This window comes from Strigops habroptila, chromosome 9, assembly GCF_004027225.2.
Source record: "Strigops habroptila isolate Jane chromosome 9, bStrHab1.2.pri, whole genome shotgun sequence".
Lineage (NCBI taxonomy): Eukaryota > Metazoa > Chordata > Aves > Psittaciformes > Psittacidae > Strigops > Strigops habroptila.
Window position 1 is genome coordinate 12,673,633 of NC_044285.2, and position 12,142 is coordinate 12,685,774.

General features: G+C 42.4%; 1 protein-coding gene across 1 annotated transcript; it reads right to left on the reverse strand.

Annotated features, from left to right (window-relative positions):
* Nucleotides 1-575: 575 nt before the first annotated feature.
* LYSMD2 (LysM domain containing 2) lies at nucleotides 576-11,604 on the reverse strand. The gene is made up of 3 exons (XM_030496724.1): nucleotides 11,222-11,604; nucleotides 7,002-7,339; nucleotides 576-1,339 (listed from the first exon to the last, which is right to left on the reverse strand). Exons 1-3 carry the CDS (start codon nucleotides 11,417-11,419, stop codon nucleotides 1,288-1,290), a joined length of 588 nt encoding a protein of 195 aa, XP_030352584.1. The 5' UTR covers nucleotides 11,420-11,604; the 3' UTR covers nucleotides 576-1,287.
* Nucleotides 11,605-12,142: the final 538 nt, after the last annotated feature.

Sequence of the window (12,142 nt, forward strand, 5' to 3'; positions counted from 1 at the left end):
GGCTCCTGCAGGCTCCAGAGAAATACCAATTCCTGTCTAGCTTTGAGTTTTCACTCCTAGCTTTAGCAAACTAATGTAACTTTTTATATTGCTTCCATCTTAACATATTGCAGGAGGCTTTTTGCTTTGGAAGCAACAAAGTATATAAATGAGCTGGAAGATAAGAAACAGCACCTGTCACAGTGGGGATCCAGCAATTCTTTACTGACAAGAGTTTTGTGAAGGTTACTGAGTACTTGAGGAAAAACTGTAGGATGCTTACCAAGAAGATGCTGATATATTAACTTGAGGACAAAGAGTGAATAGTCTGCCTTCCTAGGCTTCAGGTGGGGTTCACCTGCAGACTGGCATCTCAGAACACTGAGGTCTTACCCGTGTGGCTCTTACTAAGCATAATAAAGTTTTCTTGACTGCACAAGTAGATCAAATAGTTCTTACAGGCCTTACTTAGGATGGTGAGCTATATGGGAAAGGCCATTATTTGCCCTGAAGTTAGGATCTAATAGCTCATGTGACAAATCATTCTTCACCAAAACCAGACTAGAACCGAGCTGACTTCATTATCACCAGACACATCAGTATATCTGTATTTATTAAAACAACACAAAATATAGTTGCATACAAGAACACACATCTTGTATTCCAATGCCATATCTCACAAAGAAAAGTCTCTTGCTGGAGCTCTTCCCTTTTATTAGCAGAAATCCAATTTGCAAACAGTTGTTTAACCACAAAGGCTTTAACTACTCAAAATGAGTTGAATTCCCCTTTCTAGGAATACATCATCACCACACACAGAATTCAGAGGCAAGTTCTGCAGCCCTGAAGTAAACAAAACTTCCACAGCAAACTTGCCTGTATTTGCAGAGTAAGTCAATTTCAATTACTTCCATAGTTTGTCATTTACAAGCAAACTTATTCAATATTTTTTAAATACTTAAAACAAATTTCACTATAACCAGTATTTACAAAATCTTTACTAAAGATCAACATCCTGCATAAAGGTGACCTCAAGGATATATTGTTGCTACCATGCTACAGTTTGCACAGAAGGGGTATAAAGGCCATTGCTAGTTTTGGAAGGCTTAAACCCTTTGTTGATATAGCATAAGGACGTTAACCTATGGAAGGCAGAAGAGGTCATAATTTCAGTGCAATTACCCATTCATGACTTGTTTTAAGTACATCAAGACGATGAGTCCAAAAGACTTGGGTTTTGAGCTATTGACCATTTAGTTCTTTAAGAACTGATTTCATGGAAAGTTTTCAGGCCATCACATCTGTCTTCTACTGATGATATGAAGAAGTTGCATAGGGGCCTTCCTCATTCTCCTCCTCTCTAAAAAGAAAATGATCATAGTCATCAGATCAGGAATATACCATGAACACTAAAACTCTAATGCAAATACAGATAACCAGCTTCCCTAATGGATCAAAATAGGTCAGAGTGGCTCTGCTTAGCAGGTATATTATTTGCAGTCTATTACTGTTCCTTATGCACCTCTGGAGTTCTTGTTTCAGGAGCAGAATGCTGAAAATTAAAGTTGCGTAAGTTTAACAACATCAGAATGCATTTTGAGTCTAATGAACTGACACTACAATGCCAAATCCATAAGAAATCCTGTAAAGGATACCAAAGTGCTGGACTTCAGTACTGTTGCTTTTATTTTTTTTTTTTTTTTTTTTCAAAAGCAAGCTTAGTTGTAGGCTTGTTTCATCCTTTTGAATGGCAGGGGGTACAAATGGACTGAATGAAGCAAGAACAGGAGCAGTCCATCATAGTTGTAGCTAGATCTGTGGCTTGATGCTGCAAGGATATTCCTTGAGTGGGCTCCTTGATGTATATACTTCCTGTGCATCAATGTTGAGAATGATCACTTGGATTATCTTCAGAGAAAAAAGTTGCCCCCAAGTGCTGCTGTTAATGCAGTGACTGCATAAACCAAAGTAGTGTTGCTATTAAAATCCTCAGGAAAAATCTGCCTATGTTTACTTGACAATATTGCCTCTTAAAGTGGTTACGTAAACCCAGTGCTGTGCAGCATCCAGTACTAATTCAAGCATGCCAAGTTCTCCAAAGATCATTTTCTACTACTGTAGCTTCAAAATTATGTTCCTGAGAACCTATTCTTAAAGCTGCTGCCAATTTTAGTGTTTTGGTGAGAACAGAAAGACTTAAGAGTTGCCACACTCTGAGCTTCAAAGGATTTCCAGTCACTTTTAATACTGTATGTGCCTCCATACAAAGGTACAGTTATTGAAATAGTCTAATAATAAGGTAAAAACTACATATTTCAACAGTATTCTGAAACCCCAATCATTCGGACTTTTCACTAATTTCTAAGCATGATTATTTATCTACAATTTAAATTTTCTATAACCTCCCCTGAATAGAATCTCAGGAGAGAACCCTAGAAACTAAGCAAGCAGCTGTGTACTTGCACTCATTTTTTTCAGCCCTTCCCTGTTCTTGGCTAGACCAGCAAAACTATATTCTGAAGCCAAAGGCATGGCTACTTCTTTTGCCTTGAAACAGTCTTGTAACAAAAAAAGGGGGTGGAGGGTGTTGGATGAAACTGGTTATTACTGCAGGGCTGTGTTGTTACAGTAGTACTGAGAATGGGTTTTGGCTTTTCTTACAAATACTACATGATTAGTGATGCTACAGACCCAGTACCAAGCACAATTCTTAAGATACAGATGTTTAAGTAGTATCCTTATGTCATCTAGTCTGCATTCAAAACTGCTGTAGAACACTATAGTTTGCAGATGCTGTTTGTAATACCTGGCATGATAGTAAAGTAAGGAAACAAACAATTCATGTCTGGTTGAATAAGCACTAAAGCACTTGTGTATAAATTGTCTCAAGACAATACATTCTAAAACCTATGTTTTCAGAATTAAAACCTATCATCATACCAAGCTTGTAAGACTGGGCTGCAGGACTGTAAAATCCAACCGTAACTACTTGGCTGAAGCTGAATATTTCAAAAAGCATCTTCTGAAGCTCTGATATCGGCCCTTCTGAAGCAATGGGCTTTTAGCTACATGCGTCCAGAACACAGCTGCAAATAGCAATCTCCTGCTAGTTTCTGAGGATGAAGGGGAACTTTTATATTTTCAGAGCTTACACTGTCCAGTAGGGGAGAAACCTTTTTATGCTGTACCCTGAAAATTACTTTGTAGTTCTTATGTTTGTTATACTTGCCCTTTTAAGAGAGTAAAATGTGGCAGAGTTACCACAAAGAGGCCTTCCTTTTAATCAGTCTGCCAGAACTGGCCTTTCAGTCTTTCTTCTTGAAAGCCTTAATACAGGAATAACATTCATCATGACATGGCAACAGCCAAACACTGAACTGAAATTAGTGCAGTTGATTATGGTGGATAGTAGGGGCGAATATGGAGAACTGAAGCATTGAAGTAGTGGTGTTATATTAGCAGGACTTCAGACATCAAAGTAACAAAACATCTAATCTGTGTTTGTTTCCACTTCCTTGTGAAATGCACTTGGACTATGGGCTCCTGGCAATTGCCAGGAGAGGGCAGATGACTGACACTTGGGTTACAGCCAGTTTTGGAGATTTCTGTATGTGGCAGGGATGTAAAAAAACATGTAGTAGGTCCTTATGCTTGAACCTAAGCGAAGCAGTGATTGGCTGTAATGTACAAAATAGGTTTCTGACCAAGGCTCAGGCATGCTGTAGTTGTCAGTAAGGGCTGGTAAGAATAGCTTCTGACCTTCTGTCCCAGGCTGCAGTACTAGGCTGTGATGAAGTCTACAACACAGTCCTGGCTATTACCTTGGTTTAGAGTAAATACTACTACTGAAGTAGATCTTCAGAACTGTACAGAGCAAGTACATGTCTGTTCTGATGGCTTAACAAGAAGCCAAGATTTACATGAAATAAAATTACATAGTAGTAGCTATAGCCTCTGGCCCACAAGCACCAACATGGCAGTGTGTGTATGTTTAATGACCAAATAATTTTCTGCACTTCTAAGATGTTTAAAATAGCAAAGTGGTAAGTCACTGCGATGTTCTCCTTCAGGCATAGTGAAAGGAACAGCAGAGCATTACAATGCTTTGTAGTGCTGTCTCTTCCTGTTTGCTGTTGATGCTTTGCCTGTAGGTTACAGGAGCTGAAAGCCATCTATTGCAAGCTTTTTTATGTATCAGGCCATAATAACCATAATAAGGCTAATAACCACTTCTCTAAGACCAAGTGCACCTGAGTGGACAAGCAAACTTGAATTCAATGCTTGGATACTTCTAGAACCCACAATTAAACAGGGCAGCAATCCTAGTTTGAGAGTTAAAAGCTTTTGAAAGCCTGAAAGGATTCTTCACAGTCAGCTTCGTTTGAGGTATCTGCTTTCTTAGCTGATAGCCAATGATGGTGAAAAAATACTAGGCAAATTAAACTCAATTAGTTACCAGTTTCAAATTCTTTGACACCCTGCTCTTTCCCAGAGTCAGGTCAAGGAACTGAGCAGATGACAGTACATGCTTCTGTTCTTGTGCTGCATGCCAGTTACATGGGCTTGTACAACTAACAGTGGTTAGAGTGGCTCTACTCAATTAAAAGGCTTTCAAAATGAGTCACTGAAAGGCAACTGCAGAGAGATGTGACCTGTCCCAGAAGCACAGTATATGGCCCCAGTGTTCTAGTCTACCACAGTACCACCCTAAAAACTTAAAGACTTTATAAAGAACTTGCATTAGACCCCTCTGCAAGAAGAAAACATTTACATTCGCTTCCTGACAGACTTTAAAGAGGTGGATGTAGTTGGAGAAGATAAGGCACGGATAACTTTGTGAGCCATGACTGAAAGCTGGAGATGGTGGGGTGAAAGGTGACATCATGAGAACTTTGAGACATAAAGGAAGCTTTTCCTCTTTAGAAGGTTTGGATAACATCCTGCTCAGACCGCCTACAGGTCTGTATTTTGTGCTTTTTGTAGTATCATGACCAATAAACTGTGCTCTATGCATAATTAACAAAATTACCTGCTACATCTGAACAGGAGGTGGGAAAGTAACTTATCCTCCTGGATCCATTACTCCTTGGGAGGAAACTTAGTACCAGGCACTCATTTCCCAAGTTGTAACTTAAGCAATATAGGAAATGGATATTAGTTGTAGCAATGTACTAGCTGTGTGGTGTCACTCTCTGTATTGGCTTTGCTCATGGTGCAGCAAGGTCTAAGTGAATTTTCTTCTGTAAATGAGTATGTTCGTTTGAAAGGATGTTAAAATAATTGCCTTCCTCCAGCAGGGACTTTGGTTTCCTGTCACCCAGCTTAACTGCTGGGCCAACACCTACTCTAATGTGTTAGATACATGTCGAATGATCTGAGAGGCAACAGCAGCATATTTTGATAGATAATCTATACTGCTTGAAATACAGCCATGCAGCTGAATGAGTTTGAATAGAGAAGGATCTGAGTTCCAACAACTATTTTTCCTCTTCAGTGTAATCAGTTTGAAAGAAAATAATTGAAAAGCATATTAACAAGATGTGAAAGTGTTCCAGCCTGCCCTAATTAGACTAATTCTAAACCAGTGTCCTCCTGGCTTTGGAGAGCTGTATGTGGACTGCAGTAGGTAATGAATTGCCTTAAGCTGTCTTACAGGATATTTCTCCAAATAAAGCTTGTCCAATTGCTAAATGCGCTATACTGCTCCTCCTCAGATTTTTTACTATTGAATTAAGTTTTTAAGTTGCTGAAATAATCCCTTGACTTGTTAAAGAAATTATGGGACCTGAGACATTCGCTCCTGAAAGACTACTTTCTTTTTAACATTAAAAGTTAAAATCAGTATGTGAAGTGAACCAGGATGATGGAAGAAGTTCTGGATTAAACAAATCTGCAAAAGTGAAGTACATATCTGCAAGCACAACATCTCTCCAGCTCTCTAGTGAGAGAAGTGATACCAGTCCCCTGCAGTCATACCTTTTTTGTCATAGAATCATAGAATGGTTTGTGTTGGAAGGGACCTTAAAGCTCATGGAGTTCCAACCCTCTACCATGGGCAGGGACACCTTCCATTAGACCAGGTTGCTCCAAGCCCTGTCCAACCTGGCCTTGAACACTGCTGGGAATAGGGCAGCCACAACCTCTCTGTGGCCAACCTATGCCAGTGCCTCACCACCCTCATAGCAAGGAATTTCTTCCTAATGTCTAATCTAAATCTCCCCTCTTTCAGTTTAAAACCATTTCCCCCTTAAGAAAGGCCACCTTGGCATCACCTGCTGAGAGGTAATTTCTGCAGAGAATACACCTGCAAGCACCCAGCCCAAGAGACTGCTTGTGAACAAGCTGACAAAGTTTGTCCCAAGGACATGGGAAAACAAACACTACTGAAGTCCACTCTTGCTCTAAGTCTTTCTGTACTCTCCATGGGATGCCTACACATGTGAGGGGATAATCACTGTGGCAGAGAGGTCAAAAAGTCCTGCTTTTAATGAGTCAAGTGTGTGGGAGCTCCTGGCTGTAGAAGAAATACTGAAGAAAAGTCTACATAGGTGGATCCACAAAGGGAGGGACTGTGTAGGGAAACGAGATAGCTTAGTTGAAATTGCAATGTGAAGAATAGCTACGCACTTATAAGGCAATTGGGACAGGAAGAAAAGTGATCATGCCTTGCTGTAGGGCAATCAGTTTCCACATAGGCCTTGGCTTAGTATCTACTGAAAACTACTGGTTTGCTTAAAAACTTGCATTGCAAGACATCTTGGAGAATGCTGGCCTTCTAGCTTTCATGCAGTATTATTGCTATTCTATAAACAATGTGTTATAAGGAAGCCTTTATAACTGCCAGATCAAGGCATCTGCTAATGGTGTGCTCTGAATGTATCTGGTGCATGGTAATAGCATAGACTTGCTGTTGACAAACTAAAACTACAAATGCTGTCTGAGACCCCACAAAGAGGGTTCAGCTCAGACTAAAAAGCCTTTAGGATGGGATTGAGAAGCTTAATACTAAAAGTGGCATTTACCTGACATTGTCATCTTTTAGTTTTCTGGCTGCTTGTTTTGATAACTTTATCTGCAAGTCCAATCTCTGTAGGAAATCTTTGGCAGATAGTTCTTCTGGTGCAGTGGGCTGATTGTCAGGCTCTTGAGGACTGGGAGAAGAACTACTTTCTTCCTGAACTGTCATTAGTCCTTCCTCACAAGAAGGGGAGCTGGCAACAGTTTCATTCTCGGGAGACTCCAGTGAATTAAGTCCATTGAACAGTAATGGTTTCTCTGATATAACAGGAATATTCAGAGTTTTCCTCAGAAATATACAGTCATTAGTGAACAGTTTATTTGCCCTCTTTATTTGTTCCATCTGAAAAAGATAAGAAAAGTAAGTTATTAGGTTTTGGCAAAGTATGAAGTACTAACCTTCCAAAGCATACAGTAACCTTTAGTTACAGTAAACGTTTATACTATCTCCCTACTAAGAATGTTGTTTAAGTTCTTGCTCATCAAAATTTGCCTTCCAAGTAAACAGTAAGTTTAACTTCCTATTTCTCAAGTGCAAGCTTTAAAAAAGCACAGAAATCGGTATCCATTGTTATGTGACTTTAAGCTTTAGTTGTAACTTGAACTCATGATTTCATTAGGAAAAATCCTAAGTGACATTGTTAGCTAACTGGGTTAGCGTGCCTATGTGCTGCTTAGTGCATACGAGCAGGCGAAGCTGTCTAAAACCAAGAGGAAGCAGTGGAGATGTTAGTTTTTCTCCTCTGCAGATGTGAGACTGTGGCAAACTTACAGAACTGCGATAAACTACTGTATGCAATGTAGACCTGTACTGTATGACTTGTAAGAGTATCTGCTGCAGTGCTATTATAGATCTGGTGTCATGTATGGATGCATTTGCTTGGGTCCTGGAAGCCTGATGAAATCTTTCTGCCTAAAAAATAAATAGGAGATTCTCTCTAGAAGGGCTAGGTGTATGGGCAAGTAGTGGAAACAGTGCAGTAAGTTTCACCAGTGAGCTATTTCTACCCATTAAATATACCAAAAATGGTGTTCTCTACTTACAGACAACCCCAACCTGTTGATGTAGATGACTAAATAATGAAGTTATTAGATTTAGTAATTCCTTTTAAAAACTGAGTAACATCCAGAGTCAGACAGTAAGTTACTACAAATAAGAGAAGCTCATTACTGTTCCAGCTCCTGAAACTATTTTAGTTACCCTTACACAGTACAGGGTGCAAGTTCTCTCCCAGGCTGAGTACCATCTGAAAGGAAGAAAGGAAGCTTCACTTGACTTAGTAATGAGACCTATAATGGCCATCTGATGCTAGTGTAAATGTCAATCATCAAAACTCCAAGTTGTCTGTCTTGATGGGTATCAAAAATGTTTAAAATGCTAGCAGGAGCTTTTCTCTAAAAATACAACATGAAAGCTGAAAAGTGAGATCTCTATCACAGGGGAGTTGGAAGGTGATGCTTCAGTAGCTAATTAATAATGCACTGTACTGCTATTCTCTATCCTACTTCATTGTAACTCTATCTCTGGTTATTTCTTCCTAAAATACCTCTTAAATATTATCTTGTGGCATTTGGAAGACCATGCACCTCTGCACTCCGTAACAATAAAATGGGAAATACTTGGTTCTAAAAAGAACATCCCTCAGCCTTGACCAGGTTACTTGATATGTGCAGTACACACTCCTACAACTCAGTAAGACTCCACAAATGCATAGATGTATGGGAGAGCAGGATTTAACAATAGCAGCTTTAGTGTTAGGAAAACTGAGCTAATTTCTGTTAGTTACAGATCTATAATAGTTAAATCATGTGCTAAAGCCTTTGCTTTTAGAACTTTAACTGGAGCTGCACCAATGCATAAACTGGTGCTGCTTCTACTGACAATGAAACAAATGTCCTCTTCCTTCTCCCTTCAAAAGAGATACCTTTTGTATGAGGGAAAACAGCACTCCAACGGAACCATAAACACTAAATATTCATTCCCTGTGTTAACTTACCCAACACTACTCAAAGGAAGATCTAATAAACACAAGCCATACAAGATTAATAGAAAATATTTAGGGGAGAGGAGTGAAGGGCAGAGGATGAGGCCAAACAAAGTACACTGATCTCTCTCCCCCAGCACGCTGGTTTTGTCCATTCTAAACTGCCTGTGCTGTGTCATGCCTAGGCAGGCACCGGACAGAATGTTTCTTGCTGCAAAGTAACTCCCATTGAGGAAAACCACAGGGGAAAACTTCTAAAAACAGTAATACTGAAGGCGATGGCAGCCAAAGATAACGCTGATGTTTCCATTATGGCAACTCTCACTTCTAGCCAAGTATATGGGATGCAGAAAGCTAATGTAATGAGTCTTTAGTGGAAGTTAGTCCTTGTCATTGTGTGAATACATAAGATTCTTCATTTTGCTAAAAACAAACATGTTTGCATACATTCCTACCCTGGGCAGAAACACTATGGCTGACTGCACCTAACCTGGCATTGCTCTTGGGTAAACAGACATAAATTGTCCCTTTCTCAATTAAGTTTATAATGATGCAGCTCTGGTTTCTTAAGCAGAATACTAGCAACATTAAAACAAATTAAATGATTTAAAAAAAAAATGCTTTTGTACTTTGAATGCATCATTAGCACAGCAAAAGCTTACTAAACTTATCCTATGAACAAAGTTTATAGTATTTTTTCAGACTGTACAGGTTTGATCCACAACTTAAGCTGAAAAGGAGTTGTAAAGTGTTTAGAAATGCCTTTTTTTTTCCTCTTCCTCCTAGAAAACTACTATTTTAGTAACCTGATTACATTTTCACTTATTGCAGTGAGCAAATACACTTCTGACTAGAGAACAACATAGCTAAAGTCATTTAGGCCAGGGACTTTGTCATTATGGAAAGCACTGCTAAAACCAAAACTTCAAACAAATCCAAGGAGCAACTCAGGTCACTTTGCTTTGCCCCCATAGAGAGCAAAACTTTGTTTTAATGTGGACCAGTGTAAATCCAAAATGCCAGTAGTCCTGTTACCAACAAGATATGGTCAAAAGTGGTTTAATCTTTAAGTGAAGAGAAATACTTCTAACCCTTTTCTCAACAAAGGCTGAATGCTGTTGGAGTTCCTGGAAGGCTTTAGTAGATCTTGCACAGAGAAGGAAAAGAAACCTATTCCAGTTGGAACCTATTAATTCAGGACTGCACCATACCTTTACCAGATGGAGCCCAACTGGTGGGTACTCTTTGCAGCTGAGGTGGCATTGACTGTGTCCAGCATCATGCTGTTAGATATGCACATTGGCTGCTTGGCCCCAAGTGATTTTGCGTGTTGGGACTACCAAGGCTGTGTATAGGTAAGTCAGGTGGTGGTCACTGGGCTTCAAATAAGCTGGAATGAAGGCAGGGTAGCTGAGCTCTGCTCTGTGGGGGAAGCTAGTGTTGGGGCCTGTTGGTTCTGCATGTCTCAGGCTGGCATAAGCCTTTCAACATTTTCCACAGAAGGAAATTTTTCTTCTTTATAGGAAGAGAGCAGAGAAGCAGTGACACTTTCAAATCAGTTATAAGTCAAGTCTAGGCTGATGACAGCAGATGATAATGAAAGAATTTCTAGCCCTGAAGCTACTGGAAGAAATTCTTTATTCTTGTCATAGCCTATATGTGTCAACCTCAAAATAATGATTCTTTTGGAGACAAATTTACACTGTTTTCTTTTTAATCTGAAGTGAGTGTAGTGGTGAATTGTCATGTGAACACAGGTTTACTCAGTGGGAGCAAGTGCATCTCCCTTCCCTAGGGACCACCAGCCAGTCCTGTGGACCCAGTGCTTGTCAGTCCCAAGCCCATGCTGGATAGGGCCCCATGCCCTGCCTCGGGCAGTGTGACTGTCGGCCACTGACCATCAGAGCAGGGTGCTGACCCCTCCAGGCAGATCAGAAGATCCAGATGTCAGCATTTTAAATACTGAAACTAAACCTAGCACTGTATCCACGGTAAGAACTGAATCGTCTGCCTGCTATAGTAGGAAATGCTCTATGGGAAAACTCCATACAGTAATCCCTCGGCTGTTTTCTACTTCCAGCGTCTCTTCCCCTTTAGCTCCGTTACTTTGTGGGCCGAACAACTGTGTGCCGCTGTTAGGGGAGCCAGCTGCCGCTACCGGCGCTGCAGCCCCCGGGGTTGAGCCCCTCCCGGCTCGCCCCGCCGCCCTCCTGGCTCCGCGGGCCGGCAGCTCGCCTTACCGTGACGCCGTACTTGAGGGCGATGCCCTGCAGCGTGTCGCCGGCGCTGAGCCGATGCTCCACGTAGCGCTCGGCCAGCGGCGCCGCCACGCTCGCCGTGCTGCCGTACGAGCGGGCCTTGGTGCGGGCCAGCCGCTGCGACAGCTCGGCCTCCGACTCCGGCCCGCCCGGCGGCTCCTCCCGCAGCGACTCGGCCATGCTCCCGCCGCGCCTCAGCGACCGCGGCTCCGCGCCTGCTCCGCCGCCCTGGGCATGGCGCAACCCCCCGCCTCCGGCACCGCCCGCCCAGCGGCGGACACGGCGGAAGGCTCGGCGGGGCTCGCGGCCACCGGCAGCGGGAGAGGCGCATGCGCGGGGGCAGCGCGCATGCCCCCTGGCGCCGCGGCTGCGCGGTGGCGGTGTGCGAGCGGGGCCGGGGCTCCCGGGCGCCGGGGGAGCTGTGCGCGCCTTGGGACGGGGCCTCCCCGCAGGCCCTGAGCCCCGCGCTCATCTGCAGAAACTGCCCCGCCGCGGCCCGGGGCCCTTGCGATGGGGTTGGGAGAAAAGCGGGGTGAGGGGGGAGTATAGGCCATGCGGGGACTTGCTGGATGTTGAAAGTGACGCATGTCACAGAGTCACAGACTGGTTTGGAAGGGACCTTAAAGATAGTCTAGTTCCCACCCCCTGCTGTGTGCAGAGACATCTTCCAGTAGACCAGCCTGGCCTTGAGCACTGCCAGGGATGGGCAGCCACAGCTGCTCTGCACAACCTGTGCCAGTGTTTTGCCTCCCTCATAGTGAAGAATTCCTTCCTAATGTCTAATCTAAATCCATCACCTTCTAGGTTAAAGCCATTCCTCCTTGTTCTATCACTACATGCCATTCTAAAAAGTCCCCCTCCAGGTTTCTTGTAGGCTCTCTTTAGGTACTGGAAGGTAAGGTC